Below are 18,382 nucleotides of genomic sequence, written 5' to 3'. Positions count from 1 at the left end.
TCAGGGAGAAATGATCTTGTAGGAGTCTTGATCTGATAACAAGGATTTAATCATTAGAGAGACAAACTGAAAATAAAGACCAAAAGAAACAACAAAAATAAATATCAAGAGCATCAGAGCATTGCTTTAACATTACAACAGTTTTAAAAAAAAACCCCTACAGTTAAGGAAACATCTTAAAAACAAAACAGAAGATAAAGAACAAAACTTCTGGCCTCAGATGTCTTTGTTTTAATGTAGAGAATGGTATACACATCTAGAAATGGGCAATGGATAATCTTGTTCAAAAGCAGCAGCTAGAGATATAAAAGAAAGAGATGCAAAAGTCATATCACTGCAGAGATAAACTAGTCTCACTCAGCTCGAGGATTAAAACAGGTTCTTTCTCAAAAGAGAACCAAACTGACAGTGGCAAGACCCACCAGAGATGGAAACTTTATTAAGCTCAGGATTTGATGGAAGATTGCCAACGGAGAATGCTCAATACTTCCTCACCTTGCTGACAATGTCACAGCTTAAAATAAAACAAAGCAGGAGCCCGGATTTCTGCCCAGTCAATGAGACAGGGCTGACTGTTGAGGAGGAGGTGAACAGATACATCAAGGAACAAGAACTGGACATTTACCGAATGCTGACTACAAGCAAGGGGGGGAGGGTACCGTCTTGGATTTTTCTAAAGGAAAGAAGACAACAAATGACAGGTAGTAGGACACAAAACTCAAGTCTTTAGGAAAGCAGATGTCTGAAAATCCAGTGAAAAAGTAGCCAATACCATGGCTTCAGATTAGAATGATCAAAAAATGTGGAAGACACTAAGTACAGTAACTCAGAGGATGAGAGGTGATCCCAAGGAAAGAGAAGGCACCAAAGCCTGGGTGAGCACAATTTGCCAAAGAACACATATGGGAGACAGATAAAGGGTAAAGTACTAACGACAAACGCAAGAGAATGAATGAGTGTAAGAAATTTAAGACTCTAAAAGACTAACATTAGGCTATGGAAAAGGCTGATGACAGACTGTCAAGTGAAAAGGAGAAACAAAAATAAAGTCCAGGGCCGGCCCGATGGCTCAGGCGGTTGGAGCTCCGTGCTCCTAACTCCGAAGGCTGCTGGTTCGATTCCCACATGGGCCAGGGGGCTTTCAACCACAAGGTTGCCAGTTCAATTCCTCGAGTCCCGCAAGGGATGGTGGGCAGCGCCCCCTGCAACTAGCAATGGCAACTGGACCTGGAGCTGAACAGCACCCTCCACGACTAAAACTGAAAGGACAACAACTTATCTTGGAAAAAAAAAAAAGTCCTGGAAGTACACACTGTTCCCTAATAAAGTCCTGTTCTCCTTCCCCAATAAAATCTTTAAAAAAAAATTAAAAAAATAAAAAATAAAAAAATAAATAAAATAAAGTCCACATGCAGAAAAAATTAGAAGGAAATAAACAAAATATTGACAATGACTGGGTTTGGGTGGTGGATTGTGGGCAACTTTTCTTCTTACTCTACTTTCCAAATTTTCTTTGGTAAGCATGAGTTGTTTGTATAACATCTCATGAAGAAAGGGTACAGTCCAGACTATACACGCTCATCAAAAATGCTGACGGTATTAAAAAAGTGTCTAGAGCAATACTACTTTAGGAAGATAATGTGGGAAAACAGGCAGAACTGTTTATCTGTTTCTACTAATGACAGTAGAATAGCTATCATTAAGTAGAACTAAAATCCAAGAAAGGTCTCGAAAGCATAAGAATTAGTTTTAATAGACTGAAATCTTCTAGACCAAAATTACATCCCAATGTAGTGACTGAAACACGTAGCTAAGATCTCAGAATTAAGTAGTAATCTCTAAAAAGTCACAGGGAGGGAGCAAAGTACCTTAAAGCCTTGAGAAGGACTCATCCTGTACTGATTTTTCTAAATGGGGAAAAGAGAAATTCCCAAACAACAAATTGAAAAGATTAATGTCAATCCCTAAAATTTCTTAAAAAGCAGCGTATCAGACAGAATCTATGATCCTTTAAGAAACCAAGGCTCTCCCATAGAAAATGATGTGAGTTCACAAAGAAGCAAGCCACACAAACCTCATTTCTTTTTGTGGTGTCATGAGCAGGCCAAGAAATTCAAATAACACCATAGATGGTGTTCTGTCTCGAGATCATTAAGGCACGTAACCTAGGTCCTCATGCCAATCAAGTGACATGTAGATCTGATAATAAGGCTTACAATTCACGGATCTATGTTTCATGGCACAATATGGGATTACCCTGTTCGACATTTAGCCACGACTGGAAGGAGATGCTGAAGCCAGGCACACCAAAGTGACGAGCGTAGCTAAAATGTTAAAAGGCACAGTTAAGATGACAATGAACCCAACAGGTTGAAATGGAGTCTTAAAATTAACAAGATGTAACTTGATAGGGATAAATAAGAAGGTTAATTTTTAAACAGTGCCTCAAGTACAAGACGAGAAAGACTGTCTTAATGGGTGCAGTTCCTGGGGGAAAGACCGGGGTGCTTTGGTTGACTAGAAGATGGGTACAACATTATGAAATGGTGAGGACAGAGACTGTGGTAATAGTTCCGCCAAACTCTCCATGAATCCAACCATATCTGGAATCTACACCTCACCTTACATTAAATGTCCTTATGAAGAACATTTAAAAATTGCAAAGAGTCTAGAAGAGGGAGACCAGAGAGTCAAATCACATAAATCACATAGGAACTAGTCTTTGTGTGAATGAAGAAAGGGCTTAATGTTGTTCGAAGGGTCCACAGTCACTAATAGACAGAAATTACTAGAAAGCAATTTCTGTTCAACACAAGGAACATGTATCAATATATATCCCAAACCAAAACTGATGGCTTCATAAATAGTTCTACTGCCATCGCTAGGAAACGTTCAGGCAGAAGCCAAAAGGCCACTGGGAACTTTGCCAAACGGCCTGCAGTGCTGGAAGGAGGTGGACTTTAATGACCCCGAAGGTCCCTTTCAACCCCGAGAACTTTGATTTTGGGGATAAGGAGACTGAAGCTGCCTGACACCGAGTTACTCAAGAGCAGCAGCACGTCACTGTTCCTGCAAAATAGTCCAGTGCAGCATTTCCCAAACTCTGGGCCAGAATGCTGGCAGGTCAGGAACACGGGCTTCGGTTAGGCCAGCCTTCAAATGCCAACCTTGCTATGTACGTAGCTGTGGGCAAGTTTCTCAACCTCTCAGCACCTGATTTTCCCCATCAGTAAAACAGAGATGATAAATACCTTCTCTTCACAGGACTGTTGGAAGGGTAAATTAACCACATAGCAGAGTAGCACATAGTAAACATTTATCAATAGGTATATTTTATTATTGTAATTGGTATCAGGAAGCAATAACTTGATATCTAGTGTGGCTGTAGGAGTTAAGATGTTTATTCTAATGTCCCCATTCACCCAAGAGGCTGGGCCCCTTAGACGACTACTTGGAAGATGGAAAACTTCCAGATGATGGTAATAATAACTAACGTTTATTGGGGACTTACTGTGTGCCAGACACCACTCTACCAACTGTAACATTCTGTTAGAGCCTCCCAACAATCCTAGGAGAACTGCTGGTATCTGCCATTCCAGATGAGGAAACTGAGGTTCTTAGGGGCTAAGGAACTTGTCCAAGGTCACAGAGCTATTATAGAAAGTGACAGGTCAGGATTTGCACATGGGCAGTCAGGCTTCAGAACTCACACTTTTAACCACAATTATCAATGGTTCTCAGTCTTGACTGTACATTAGAAATACCTAGGGAGATAGAAAAATATCTCTGCGACCTATCCCCACCCCCCACCCCCATCTCCCATTCTAATTTAAACTCATCTGGGATAGACAGCAGGGTTCTCCAGAGTTCAGGAACACTACCCTAGGCCATGCTGCTTCCTGGATGAAAAACAGGGTGTAATAAGCAACTTGCTCCAGCTGACATCCTGGAAGATCTATTGCTTTTTAGGAGTACATATCTTTAGAACCATGAGTTCGGGATTGTTTTGCTGAAAAAAAAATTAAAATTAAAAAAAACCATTTAACCCCCAAAGTGATCCCATTCAGGTAGGTATCATATTCCCATTACTCAGACAAGGAGACTGAGACCTAAAAAGGTTTAATAACTTGCTCACATTCACAAAGGAACTGAGACTAGATTCCAAGAGGGCTTTCGCACCCTAAAGAGCTCCAACAGAGGTAGGAAAGAAATTTGAGTGGGTGATTAGGGATGCTTTGCAGAGGAAATGACATCTGAACCAGACAAAGCATGGGATAAGGAAAGGCAAAATCAGCGGGGATAAAGTCAGGAAGAAGATCAGAGGCAAGACGTCACACGGAATATTCACGGGACTAGAAGTAAACAGGTGTGGTGAAACTGTCCTGCTTGCAGGTGGAGTTATGAGAGGCTTGATAACTCTGCTTGGGCCCAGACTAAGCAGGCACATGAACGGCAAGCTGCACAGCTGTCCTTGGCCTTCACAGGACTTCTCCTGAAACAGAAGGCTGCTCAGGCAGATGCCTGGAAACTCAGCCTGCAAAGGAAGCAAGGTCATATTTCCAACTTGAAATCATGATGCAGGAAAAAGAGTAAAGCAGCATCCAGAGTTGAGCTCTGCATCTAAGCTACTTCATCCACTGGGATGGACTGAGCAGGTTGGGTCTGCGCTATCATATCACATATTATAAGGTAATAGAGCAAAGCAGTTAAGAGCAAGGCTTTAGGGTCAGATAAACCCAGGTCTAAACCCTGACTACTTTTACTAGCTATGTACCAACGGGCATTCAGGAAACTTCTCTGAGCCTATTTCTACTTCTTTGTAAAATAGGAATAAAAAATATATTCCTCATCGTGAGAAAGTAATAAGAAATGAACATGCAACGTGCTAATTAAAACAGTGCCTGGTAAGAGAGCACATTCCCAACAAATAGAGACTATTTTTTTCAGTCATTCAACATGCAAGCCTAGAGAAACTCACACAGATGAGTACAGACCTTTAACATGCATTCAGGTCTGCCTATTAAGCCCTTCACAAATACCCAAGTTTGCAAATACAACAGAGGGAGACCTTTTGTATTCATGGATTTATATTAGAGTGGAATAATAAATCAGGCGATGAACTCACTAAAAAAGTAATAACTTTCCCTTTTATTTATAAATTGTTTCAGAAGACTGGGGCATATTACTCTCTATAATTCATGGTGAGTTTTAGGAAGCAAAATACCCTAACAAAACACAAAAATTAAATAAAATCACAAGCCTGTATCAACAGAAGTATTGATGGCTTTCCCTCACCAATCTCAATATTGTTCTGATTCCCCGAAAAGAAGGTCTCACTGCGATACACGTCCACTACGTTTAAAGGGAAAGAAAAATTAACCCTTTTGTGATAAAAGCAGAAAATGAGTAAGAGTCTATAGAAGGACAGGTTCTAATCTCAGCTCTGCCACTCACTGGGTGACTTGCTCTGGGCCTCCTCTGATAAGACAATCTCTTTTTTTCCAGCTCTAACATCTGAGACACAGTTAACAGCAGCTCGACTTGAAACAGGTCACCTCAGAAATGGAGACTTCACAAGTTCCCTTCCTTTGGGAGTATCTGGATGACTGGCCATGCGAGGCAAGGCCCGAAGCACAAGGCCAAGCAGGGAAAAGTTATTTTCTGGAGAAATGAGGGAAAATTCCCCCGAAACACCCCGTACCTTTCTTCATCATGTCTCGGTCCAAGGCTACATTTCTTTGGGCAAGATTTACTTCTGATCGAAAATGGAAGCGCTTGGCTCGCTGTTCTTTCTTTTCAATTGCTTCCTAGACGGTACGGAAAAAGCCATGTTTCAATGGACGAGGAAAGTTGAATCACACACACAATCACAAACACAACATAATGCATCAGTGACAACTCTAAAATAAATCAGGAGAAATAAGCAACAATGTACCTTTAATAATTTAAAAACTGGATATTCAAAGTCAATTACTAGGATGGCACACACTAATGTTGCTATAATTTGCAATAATCTTCATGATGATTCTATGCCTATCACGGTGTCTGGAGAAGCATAGGAATTCCGTGAATATTTGTTGATTCAATGAGTAATAAATGCTTTAGTTCTCTGACATTTCGTTTATTATTAGCAATCAGTCTTTGAACAAATTACAATTAAACAATCTCAACTTCCCAATTTTCTAGGTGCAGAAACTGAGGCACAAAATAGTTAAAAGGTTTGCGGGAGGTACTTCAGCTAGTAAGGGGGGGCAGATCTTCTGATCTCAGTGCTATTTCTAGGAGCCCTACCACCACCCCCATTTCACACTGTCTGCATGGTAATCACACCTATCACATTCTTCCACATTATGTATGCCTGAGCAGTCCACTCCCTAAGGCTTTTTCCTGGTTTAAAAATAACATTGAGGCAAAGAAACTCTGTCTTCTATTCTAGGCCTGTGTCTATGGAATTGCCAGTTTGCATCCTTAAGTGACAAGAAGCATTGATGCTTCACTGAAAAACAAAATAATCAGCTCCATACGTTTTTTTCAAGAGCTAAAATAAATCGGGTCCAACTGTGGGTTTCGGATAGCTCTTAGGAACCCTTCACTAACTGTGTATTAACTTTGCCACACTAATTGAAGGTCTGACTGTAGAAAGCTTGTGGGGATTGGTAAAGCAGCAACACTTCTGTTATTTCCCAACAGTTATGCTAATTTTCTTCACTTAAGTCTTCCCAGTGCAAACAATTAATCTACCTTCCTTTAGCCATAATTTAAGTACCAATTCTGGGATTACTACCCTTTCCCCCACATATCTGTTTCATATAATGGCAAACTGCGTAGGATTAAGAACAGTACAGTCCACTTCTTTACAACAGGAAAACATCTTCACTTTATTTTCTTGTCTAAAAGGTCATTTTTTTCTTTTGACCTTTAAGCCATCTGACAGACTGAGACCCAGATAAAACATAAGCATGACATATTTATTTTTATTTTTGCTTTTATACATCCAATATAGCAATATAATGCTATTATTCATGTTTTGTTTCATTTAAAGTGGAAACAGTATATGCACTTTTAAAGAAGGGACATAGCATAAAAAAAGCATTCCCAGTGCGGAACTTTTCCTGGGATGTGGTTACGCACAGTCACCCTGGTACTGTGATTTCCATCTTGTCGTGACTATGAGAACAAAATACTGCCCAGATGTTTTCAGAATGCACGAAGGCATCATTGTACAACATGAAATTTAAGTTACAAATGTTTAATTCTGCAGCAAAATAGGAGGTAAAGAATAACTGCAGTTCCACAAGTCCTAGGGACCAAGTTCACCTGCTTCTCAAAATGAATAAATAAATCCTGGTCTGTCTTACCTTGGAGGTGACATCGATTCCGGTGATGAAGCTGCCGGCCTTATTTTCGTATCTTCTGCTCGTGTCCTAACACAAGGGAGAAAGGTATGAAACGCTTACGCTATTGAGGAAAATCTCATAATAAAAGACAGCTGATGCCTTTTGAATAGTCATTCGCTTCAGCAATCCTTCCCCTACCCTCACAACCCTTATTACGAGGAAACAACATCCCAGGGACTCCATGGTAGCCATCAACCACTTTAATGAGAAGTCTTTTCTAGATCAGAGCCTGTGCAAAACCTGAAGTAATTCCATCTATTGAAAGTACCTGTGTAAGTGAAAATCGAAAGGCTTTCGTGAAAAACGTCCATGATGAGGCACACTCCTCTCTCCGACCCAGACAGATCAAAGTCATCAGGCCAGGCCACCAGGTGGAGCACAAGCCCTCACCAAAACGCAGAAAGCCCGGACTCACCCAGGCCTCCACGGGAAAACAGCACAGTGCAATGAAGAGGGTGGGATCTGGAAGCTCAGGACTCAAGTCGCAGTTCACAGATTACACGACACTGTGCAGTTTCCTTTGGCCTCTCTGGGCCTAGGTCTCCACCATGGTATCTAGGCCTTCCTGACCTCTTTTACTTGGACTGCAGAACTTTCCATTTCTCCAACAAAACAATCTTGTTCCCATCTCAGTCTCTGCGCTTACTGTTGCCCTTGCCGGGAACACTCTCTTCCAAATCTGCACATGGTTGACTCCTTTTTGTCGTTTAGGGTTCGGCTTAAATGTCACTATCTCCGAGGACTTCCCTGACCATCCTATCCCATTCTGCTGCCCATTTTGCACCCATCCCCCTTCACTTTCGTGCCCATTAACATGTTTTATTCTCTTCATAGCATTTACCACTATCAGAAATTGTTTGTGTCCCTCAACTGGAACATAAACTCCAGCAGGGAGTTTGATCTTGATCAAGTGCCTAGGATTGTGCCAGGCACGTAGTGAGGGATGCAATAGATAAATGTTAAACTGAATGAATAAAGGGATGATATCGACTTCACAACTGCAGTAATATTTAAATGATACAATGTAGTTAATGGGAAAATGCCACTTTGTTCATTGTTGCTACCAGAATCATTATCATTTGCTATCTTTAGTGATCCCACCTTCACCTCTCCCCCATTTCAATTTAAAAGCCTGTATGCTGACGTGGTAAAAAGTAGTTTGTGTTGGGTGAGAAATTAAGTACTTGAGAAGAGCCATGCGGGTCTGAGACCACCCATAAGAACCGGACATTGGACCACCAAACCACAAGCAAAACACCTCTCAGTGTCTCCATTGTGATTAGAAAAACAGACCAAGGACCACTGCTGTTCGCTGATGTTCTGGGCTTATTAAGGGTCAGATGCTGGGGCCACGGTGTAGGTGCTACATAGCAGTGGGGCTGCATGGGGGACAAGACGACCCTCAAGCCACAACAGAAACACTGAGTTCCTGCTGCTGACAAGTCCAACCCTTCCAAGAGAAACCCGCGAGTGCTAGGTTTTACAGACACCAGCTCCACCGGAGCACGACCCACAAGGAGGGCTGGATGCTGGCGCCACAGTTCCTTCTGGGCCGCTTTTGGTTCTGTTCCCGCCTGGGGTTCCCCCTTTATCTCAAGCTCCTAGACAATCCCGGCCCCTCCTCAATCACCCTCTTGCACAGACTCGCTCAGAGGGGCAGCGAAAGGGACGTCCTTAAGTACCCTCCAGCTCTACCCCACCTCCTCCAGCCCCCTCAACACCCATTTCCGGGCGCCCCAGCGTCCTTTCTCTCGCTGCGGGTCTCGCCTCCAGCCTGGAGCCCCCTTCCCCCACCCCCGCGCTCTCCCCCCTCGCTCCCCTTCCCCTGACTTTTCCCCCAGCCCGGGCGCCCGCCGCCTCCCCTTCCGGCCCGCTTCGGCGCGGGGCACTCGCTCTCTTAGCGACCTCCTCCTCGCCCACCGTCCCCCGCCCGTACCGGGATCAGTTCCTTCAGCGAGCGCCGCACCGGCACGATCTCCAGTTCGCCCTCCTCCACCTCCATGGGCTCCGGCTCGCCACGCTCCAAACCGGAGTCCGCCTCAGGCGATGGGAGCCCCAAGGCCGGCCCCGCTGGGGCCTCCGCCTTCACCGACACTCGCAGGCCCCGTACGGCCGCCATCGCCGCCCGCCGGCCGCACCACTGAGAGCCCGCCCCGCACACCCGCTGGCTAGAGCGCCGCCGCCACTGGCTACAGAGCAGCCGCCGCCGCTACCTAGAGCGTCGCCAGCTTCAGTTAGAGGCCCCTCCCCCTTTAGCGCTGCCGCCCCCTGGTGGCAGGAGGAACCCGGGCAGGCTGGAGCGGGACCTGGGAGAGGAGGAGGCGGGACCGAGTGGAGACGGGGACGGGCCTGTTGGAGGGGGCAGGGCCTGGAGGAGATGGGTATTTTCTGGGCTTAGAAAACAGTTACGCCTAGAACAGTAAGCCTGTAATGAAAGCTAACTTTACTAAGATCATTACGTGCCAGTGACTGTTACAAGCGCTTGAATCCCTACAACAACCCTATGAAGTAGTAGGTACTGTTAGTCCCCATTTTACATATGAGGAAACTGAGGCATAGAAATTTACTTAAGGTGACAGACTATTTAAGAGATAAAACCTGGATCTGAACCTAGACAATCTGGCTCCAGAGCCCAGAATGAGCTTTGGTCTATCACCTCTAGGCATTCTGTAGGTTTACAACGTATTTGCCTTGCCAACGTTAATCTTTTTCAGGTGTCCCGATAATTGACCCAGTATACATACACAAAAATTGAGACTTGGAGAGGGTAGTGAGCTGCCCAAAGGCCAGAGCTTAACCCTCAATTTCCTGACTCCGGAGGGCTTAGTCCATTGTCAGTTTCTGAACATGGTTTCTTGCAGACGTTTCAAGAGCTTGCTTGGGAGAGAGGGATTGTCCTATAAGCTTCCAGAGGGCGCCACTGGTCAGTTTTTGCTTTGAGTCCAGATTTTGCACCTTCCTCCCTGTGTTAACTTGAGCTAGTTCTGGTCCCTTTCTGGGCCTGTCTTCCCATCTCAGGAGAGCATGGGTGGGACCCTGGGGTCTCTGAGGACCTGCCAGCTATGGTCATGGAGGAACAAATAATTATAAACCAAGAGAGAGTATGATCAGCATCAAAGCTGGCTGGTTCTGCTCCTTACACCATGTGTGACCTTGGGCAAGCCACTTACCACTTCAGAATCTCAGTTCCTTCAGCAGTAATATGGGACAACGTTACTCACCCCCAAAGGAGGTTGTGAGGGTTCAATGAGATAATTATATGTAGATACAGGATCGAACAGAAAGGACACAGTACATCAGTTCTTCTTAAATGTGCGCTAAATCACAGGACAAACAAGATGGAGCTCTTGAGAGGGCTACTTTTGACAAAAGGAACACTAGTTACAAAATGGGTTTGCATGCATGGAATGCATTTGTGTGCATTTTTAAGAACATTTCAGAGAAAGTTTGTGCTTGGAGGCTAGCTTTGGACGACAGTCACAAACCCCACCATTACACGTGTTTTCTAGGCCTGAGGGGTTGGGGAATGAGGAGAGGAGGAATCTCTCCTCAGCTATGGACACCCGGAGGCCAGCAGAGAAGGCTGGGCAGGCCTCTCACCCTGCAGTGTGTGAGGAGCCTGTGACTTGAGGACTCAGGCGCTAGGCTCAGGGAGAACCAGCTCCTGTGGCCGAGCTCTAGCTGGCAGGAGAATTAGGAACCCAGAGCAAGTCAGGGCATCAGGCTAGCACCAGGGTTCCTAGACTTCCGTCAGGAAAGCCCTTCATGTCTGTCTCTTTTCAGTCACCTGACTCACCACCCGCCCCCCTTTCCTGTCCTCGGTGCAGCCTGCTGAAGTGGGGCCATGGAAACAGAAGTGGTCAAAAATAATTCTCGAACAAGTTGAGGGCCATCCCGGTGGCTCAGGTGGTTGGAGCTCCATGCCCCTAACGCCGAAGGTTTGATTCCCACTTGGGCCAGTGGGCTCTCAACTACAAGGACGCCGGTTCGACTCGTTGACTCCTGCAAGGGATGGTGGGCTGCACCCCCTGCAACTAACAAAGGCAATTGGACCTGGAGCTGAACTGCGCCCTCTAAACTACGATTGAAAAGACAACAACTTGACTTGGAAAAAATCCTGGAAGTACGCACCATTCCCCAATAAAGTCCTGTTCCCCTTCCCCAATAAAATCTTTTTTTAAAAAAAGTTGAAAAACATGACTCCCCAATATGAAATGAACACATGTCAAAGCTTTTATTCATTCATTAGGGGATGAAGACCGATAAGATATTAAGACTGGTTCAAAAAAGAATTTGGGAATGAATACAGAGTTGGTCAGTCAAAAGAACACAGAAATTAATGTAACAACACAATTTAATGTCCTACAAGGCAAAAAAACTGTAACCTTTGGGGTTTCCTTTTCTACCAGACAGAAAACATTGACATCGCTATTAGACAAGAATTATTTGCTCATTATGAATTTTCTATAAATTAACTTCTACCCTTACAGAGCTGTAAAATACCCTAATAGATAGTAAATCGGAAAGTATTCAAAGGTACACATCCCTAGAGAATCAGATAATTCCTGGGCAAAATAGGTACGTTGGATAACACCTGGCACTACATTGAAAGAATATCAGTGTAGTTCTTTTACCTGTTATTTTTTCCTATTTCCAAAGTCTGGATGATTTTTTATTAACAGAAGAAACCAGGAGAGTGAGACACTGGGACAGACTGAAAGAAGAGTTTCACCCAGGAAGTGATCAAGTATCAAAGGCAGCCACAAGTTCACAGTGAAACTTGGCTTGGGTCTGAAGGTTTGTTGGCCATCGGTGACCTTGATGAGACGGTGTCCATGAAGAGGAAGGTAGATTAAAAGTGGAATTTGCGAAAGTGTGGACAACTCTTTTGAGAAGTTTGTGAAGATGGAGGCTAGGGGACAAAGAGGATATTAAGGGTCTTCTGAAAGATTCCTCTTTCTTAAAATTTTGACTGAAATTGGCCACTCCTTCTCTCTTCCAGGGAAGAGGGGAATGAATAATGGGATCCTACCTCTCCTGGGATAAAAAAGGGAAAAGCCATTAAAAGGTAATATAAGCTCCTATCAAATGCTACTTGAGAACTGGTAACATGGTCCACTGACCTGAGGTGATGCCCTGCTGATTCAGAGTTGTTCTTTGATGCAGTTTTAAATTGGACACCTGCAACCCCACACCCCCAGTTCACGTCCTTGGAATATGTGCAGGTTGGTAATTAAGGAAAAGTTTCTACAGTTAAAGAAAAGGTCTTGAGGCAGCTGACCTTGATGCAGAAGATGTATGTATCTACAGGTCTGACAAGTTCGTGAACTTGTTGCAACAATGTTGCTAACTTATTTTTGGTATCAGAGGGATTATTCATCATGAATTTGTACCAACTGGACAAACAGATAACCAAGTTTACTATTTGGGTGCTGAATGGGCTGCGTGAAAAAGTTAGATGACCTGAACTTTTCCCCAACAATTCATGGCTCTTGCATCACGACAATACACCAGCTCACACAGCACTGTCTGTGAGGGAGTTCTTAGCCAGTCAACAAGTAACTGTATTGGAACACCCTCCCTGCTCACCTGATCTGGCCTCCAGTGACTTCTTTCTTTACCAGAAGATAAAGGAAATATTGAAAGGAAGACATTTGGATGACATTCAGGACATCAAGGGTAATACAACGACAGTTCTGATGACCATTCCAGAAAAAGAGTTTCAAAATCGCTTTGAAGTGTGGACGAGGCCCTGCCGTCAGTGCATAGCTTCCCAAGGGGTGCACTTCAAAAGTGACCGTAGTGATATTCGGCAGTGAGGTATGTAGCAGTTTTTCTAGAATGAGTTCACAAACTTAATGGTCTGACCTCGTATGCTCCCCAACCCCAACACAGCCTAATTCTTGAAAGGATTGTGTTCCTCACTTTCTCCTCCTGACTTGACCGCTCAGCATCATGGACACTGATAGCCGCTCCCCAGGTCTTGAAACCACACACAATCTTCTATTGTATGGTCACACTTGGCTTTCTTTTCACTTCCCAGGCTACGCCTGCTCCAGTGCCTTTTAGGGTTCTTCCTCCTTCCCCCAACATTAACAATCCCCCAGGGCTTGATCCTGGGCCCTTTCTTCTCAGCCCGTGCTCACTCCCTGGGCCATCTCATCACACCCATGGCTTCCTATTCCACTGCCATCCACAGCCTGAGGACGCCATCTCCCCATCTCCAGTTCTTCCCTCTCCTCTGAGCTCCAGACCCACATGTCCAACTACTTACTGCACATCTTCCCTTGAATGTCTCAAGGCACCTCAGACTCAACTTGCCTAAGACTCAGAATCCTCCTTCCAGGCCGGGTCACTCCTGTGTTCCCTACCTCTCTGATCAGCACTGTAGTGAATCCAGATGTGCAAGCCTGGAAGCCAGAAGCCACCCTTCACACCTTCCTCTCCCACCCCCATAGCCAGGCCACACAGAGAATTGTCAGTCTGGCCTCCCCCATGTCCCTCATGCCCACCTGCTTCTGTCCTTCCTTTCAGCTCTCATCCCTCAGCTTCTCTCCATCCCAGCCACCAACATTATCACCTCTTGTCTGGACATTGCAGTGGCCTCCTCACTGGTTTCTCTGTTTTTCTGGTTCCTCCACTCCTATCCCTCCTCTTTTCAGCACATTATCCAGCCCTTCCACTGCTCCAGCTGCATGCACTACTTTCCTCCTCATTCCCAATATCACTACTTCAGTTCTTGGAAAGCAAATTGTCCCTCCTACCACAGGGCCCTTGCACAAGCTAGTCTCTCTGCTTTGAGATTTCTTTCCTCCCCCTTGGCCTCGCTAGTTCTTTCTCAACCTCAGATCTCAGCTGGGGTTTCCCTTCCTCGGGTAAACCTCCCCAGCCACAACCAGCGAGTCACCACTGCGAGCCTTTCCTGTAGAGTGCCCATATCAATTCAAAATCACCCACACATGCGCATGGCAACTTGATTCATGTCTGTCTCCTGCGATGGACTGAGGGCCATGAGAGTAGGAACAGTATTGATTTAGCTTAGTGTTTAACTCAGTGCCTGGTTATAGAAAACTCTGCACAAATATTGAAAGGATGGATGGAAGGACAGATGGACATATCAGAAGGAAATGAGACCTTTTCCTGAATTAGATTTAGAAACATGAAGCAGCAGATATACACCCCCCCTTACCAAATTCTAGACCAGAGCTATTCATGTCAATCCTCGATGTTCATTAAAATCATCTAGGGTAGGGCACATACTTGTGACTAGCAAATAAATCCTGGAGATCTAATACACAGTACAGTGATTACAGACAACAACACTGTACCTTAAACATTAAACATGCTAAGAGACTAGATCTTAATTGTTCCCACCACTAGAAGATATGGTAATTATATGATGAGACAGGGATGTTGGGTGTTAGCTAATGCTACATGGCAATCATAGTGCGACACACATGTATCAAATCAATATGTTGTGCACCTTAAATTTATACAATGTTATATGTCGATTATATTTCAATTTTTAAAATAATGAAAGTTTTAATCACCTAGGACACTGAAAGGATTATATACGGTATGATTCCAACTGTACAACATTCTGGAAGAGGCGAAACTACGAAGACAGTAAAAAGATCAGTGGTTGCCAGGGGTTGGGGGAGTGGAGTGAGGGGTGGGTGGGAATGGAGGATGAATAGGGAAAGCACTGGGATTCTTAGGGCCGTGAAACTATTCTGTATAAAACTGCAGTGGATACATGTCATTATACATTTGTCAAAACTCACAGAATGTACAACACAGAGTGAACCCTAATGTAAACTGTGGACTTTCGTTAGTAATAATGCATCAATATCCATTTATTGGTTGTAACACATGTATCACACTAATGCAAGATATTACTAATAGGGGAAATGGGGGGGTTGGCGGCAGGAGAGGGGGTTGAGAGAATATATGGAAACTCTCTGTACTTCCCACGTAATTTTTCTATAAACCTAAAACTGTTCCAAAAACTGAAGTCTATTAATTAAAAAAAAAAAAGAATCCTGACACCCACACTGCACCCCAGACCGATTAAGTCAGGGTGGAGCTCAGGCATCAGGATTTTTTTAAAGCTCCTTAGGCGCTTCTAGCATAGAGACAGGTTGATCACTACTGTTTAGACTGAATTGGGATGGGGCAGACCACAGCTGGGAGCCCTCTCACAGCTTTGGAGTGGGTTTCCTGGGGAGGTGGTGGGTATTGGCACAGATTGCCTAAAAGGAGAGGAGAGCACCTGAAGGCAAGGGGATCCTCTCCTATGAAAGCTCCTGCACCTTAAGGATGGTTCCCTGGACTCTGGGGAGACCAAGCGTGGAGAAGTTTAACCAGCCCCTTCCTATGTTAGTCCCCCATTGTTCTGGTTCCATTCCTTCCGTGTAGACTTGCGCCTAGACCATGGGGGAGGGTCTTGAGAGACCAAAGGAATTGGGGGGGGGGTGAGGGGCAAACGGTGCTCAATGCAGAGAACATCAGTTAATCATATGGACTGTGGCTAGAACCAACAGTGACTGGTCCTGCTGGGGACAGGACAGAGTGAGCTGGGCAGTAACCGGGGACAAGGAGCCTGCGCAGAGGGCATCTGAGAGAGGAAGCAGGAGGGGTGGCCTCCTGCATGTCCAACGTGTGGGGCCAGCCTTTGGAAAACCAAGGGGGTGGAAATCTGGGTTATAGCTACAGGGGAGGCCTGAGCTAGTTTGCAGGCTGAGAAGCAAGACCAGAGGACCAGATAAGGCCGGAGATATACAGGCCAGAGACACAGCTTACTAGGGATTAGGTGGAGAGAATGGGGTTCCCAGAGGGAAGATGCTATTCTTATGATTCAGCTGAGAGATGCTCTTTGAATGGTCTGCATCATGGTGGGATGGAGTGGGCAGATACAAGTTGTGAAAGTGACTCAGCCAGTGAGCAAGGTTACAATTCCTGCGTCCTGATTTGCCTTTTAGGAGATGAACCAGACACCATATCACATGCCAACGGTCCCTCTGGGGCTGTGGCCTGGGGAAGCCTTTCCGGATAGGGTGACCTCGAGATGGCCAGGGCCCAGGCATGGTCAGGGGAAGGCAGGGAGGCTGACTACAAAACCAGGAAGGGCTAATGACAAACGGATCCGTCCCACCTGGGTGAGGACAGGCAGCTTCCCTGGACAGTGAGAGGACCCAGACTTTGCTCCCTGGGTCATCCTGGGTAGAGAAATGGATGTGTATGACACCCCAAAGGGCAGAGCCAGGTCTGTGTGTGTATGGAGGAGGGGACCAGGACAGGAGATGGTCATTTAAGCCATGGACAACTAGTCCAGCAGGAGTCCTTGCAGGCCAGGGCAGTTCTGCAGGTGAGATAGGGGACAGACCCCTCCCCAGGTCTTCCTGGCCTCCTCCTGGGCCTCGGTTGACCCCCAGGGCCCAGTAGCTCTCACTATGTGACTCTCCTGGCCTCCCTCAGCAGAGTCCCAGGCCTGCTTGTTTGCCCACGGGGAGGCTGTGTGGGTGTGCAGCCTGTGTGCGTGGGTGTGTCAGCCTGTGTGCGTGGGTGCGCCAGCCTGTGTGTGGGGGTGGGAGGGAGGGATGACTCTGTGACCTGTGGGGTGTCTATAGGGGTCCCAGTAGGTGTCTGTGTGCGCCCCTAGGAAAATAGGCACCCTCAGTGGCCCTGACCATCCTTCCCTCCCCTCCTCCAGGCTGAGGCCTTACAGGATGATAGTGGTTGGGGAGAGGAAGGAGTAGGCAAAGTGCCTGTGGGATCCAGAGCCCAAAGACATTCTCTTCTGGGAACCAGGGCCTCCCAGGGCAAACCTCGGGCTGCCCCCCCAGCCTTCAGCTGGACACCCCTGGCCTGGGCTCAGCTCACCTGTGTGGTTCGGTCTGGAAGTGCAGACTGTTTCTGATTGGCCCAGATGTCCGCCTTGTGTGTAGGATTCTGGATCTTCCTGGCCGCTGGTATGGAAAGACCTGGGTGGGGTGGGTGGGCAGGAGGCCTGGGCTCTAAGCTGGCTCTTCCCTGACTACTGTGTGACTCTGAGCCAGTTACTGACCCCTGGGCCTCAGTTTCCCTACCACAATGTGCCTCTTCGAATGGTTGTCTTCGTGGGGCAATGATACCATGTACCATGGTCCTACTCAGCCCTTGGCATGGTGAGCTTGCCTGTCAGACCCAGGCTCAGGGCTTGGGGACCAACACCGGGGCCGACGAACCAGTCCAGGGATTTTTATGACTGTAGGCTAGGCCTTGGAGGGAGGGACAACTTTGACAAAGAGAGACAGAGATGGGAAAGGCATGTCCTGGAGGAGTGGGTGAGGCCGAGAGCCGTGGGGACGAGGAGTGAAGGGAATGTGGTGGGAGAGGAGGGCAGGGGTCAGGAGAGCATCCAGAGGCCGGCAGGGCCGATGGCAGGAGCCTCACATGGGAGGATGAGCACTGCAGGGAGCACAGATGGGTTCTGAGAGGGGTGGGCAAGATCAGGTGGGCACCCAAGATCACCTCAGCAGCTGCTAAGAGGATGGATTGGAGTGCTGAGGACCAAGGCCAGGAGACCAGTGAGGAAGTGGGAATAAGAACCACATATCGGGGCAGCCAGTTAGCTCAGTTGGTTAGAGCGTGGTGCTCATAACACCAAGGTTGCCTGTTCGATCCCCGCATGGGCCACTGTGAGCTGCACCCTCCACAACTAGACTGAAACAACTACTTGACTTGGACTGTTGGGTCCTGGAAAAACACACTTAAAAAAAAAAAAAGAAGAACCCCTTATCAATTGGTCTTGGCTTTTGGGGAACTTTTGCCTGACTGCCAGGAGCCCTGCTGGAGGGGGCTCAGTGCAGCCCCTCATGGGACCTTCACATGACGACTAGGAAGAAGGCAGGAGCAGCTCTGGCCTCCATTTCTCAGATGGAAAAACTGATCACCACGCCTCTGCCATGGTGCCCTGCTTGGTCGGCAGTTTTACCCAGCTGGGA

The 18,382-nt window shown here is 46.2% G+C and overlaps 1 protein-coding gene across 1 annotated transcript in view; it reads right to left on the bottom strand.

Moving 5' to 3' along the window:
* The window catches only part of NCBP3 (nuclear cap binding subunit 3), a 34,271-nt gene extending 24,697 nt beyond the window's left edge, over positions 1–9,574 (bottom strand). The window contains exons 1-3 of the mRNA XM_019743796.3: positions 9,334–9,574; positions 7,359–7,424; positions 5,702–5,807 (exon numbers count right to left, since the gene is read on the bottom strand). Of these exons, the coding sequence (XP_019599355.1) occupies positions 5,702–5,807; positions 7,359–7,424; positions 9,334–9,516 (355 nt within the window). The 5' untranslated portion in view covers positions 9,517–9,574. The remainder of the gene's footprint in view (positions 1–5,701; positions 5,808–7,358; positions 7,425–9,333) is intronic.
* Between the last annotated feature and the right edge of the window lie 8,808 nt (positions 9,575–18,382).

This window comes from Rhinolophus sinicus, chromosome 12 (assembly GCF_057876585.1).
Source record: "Rhinolophus sinicus isolate RSI-liver-muscle chromosome 12, RSI-T2T, whole genome shotgun sequence".
Classification (NCBI taxonomy): Eukaryota; Metazoa; Chordata; class Mammalia; order Chiroptera; family Rhinolophidae; genus Rhinolophus; species Rhinolophus sinicus.
This window is presented reverse-complemented; position numbering and strand designations above follow the sequence as displayed.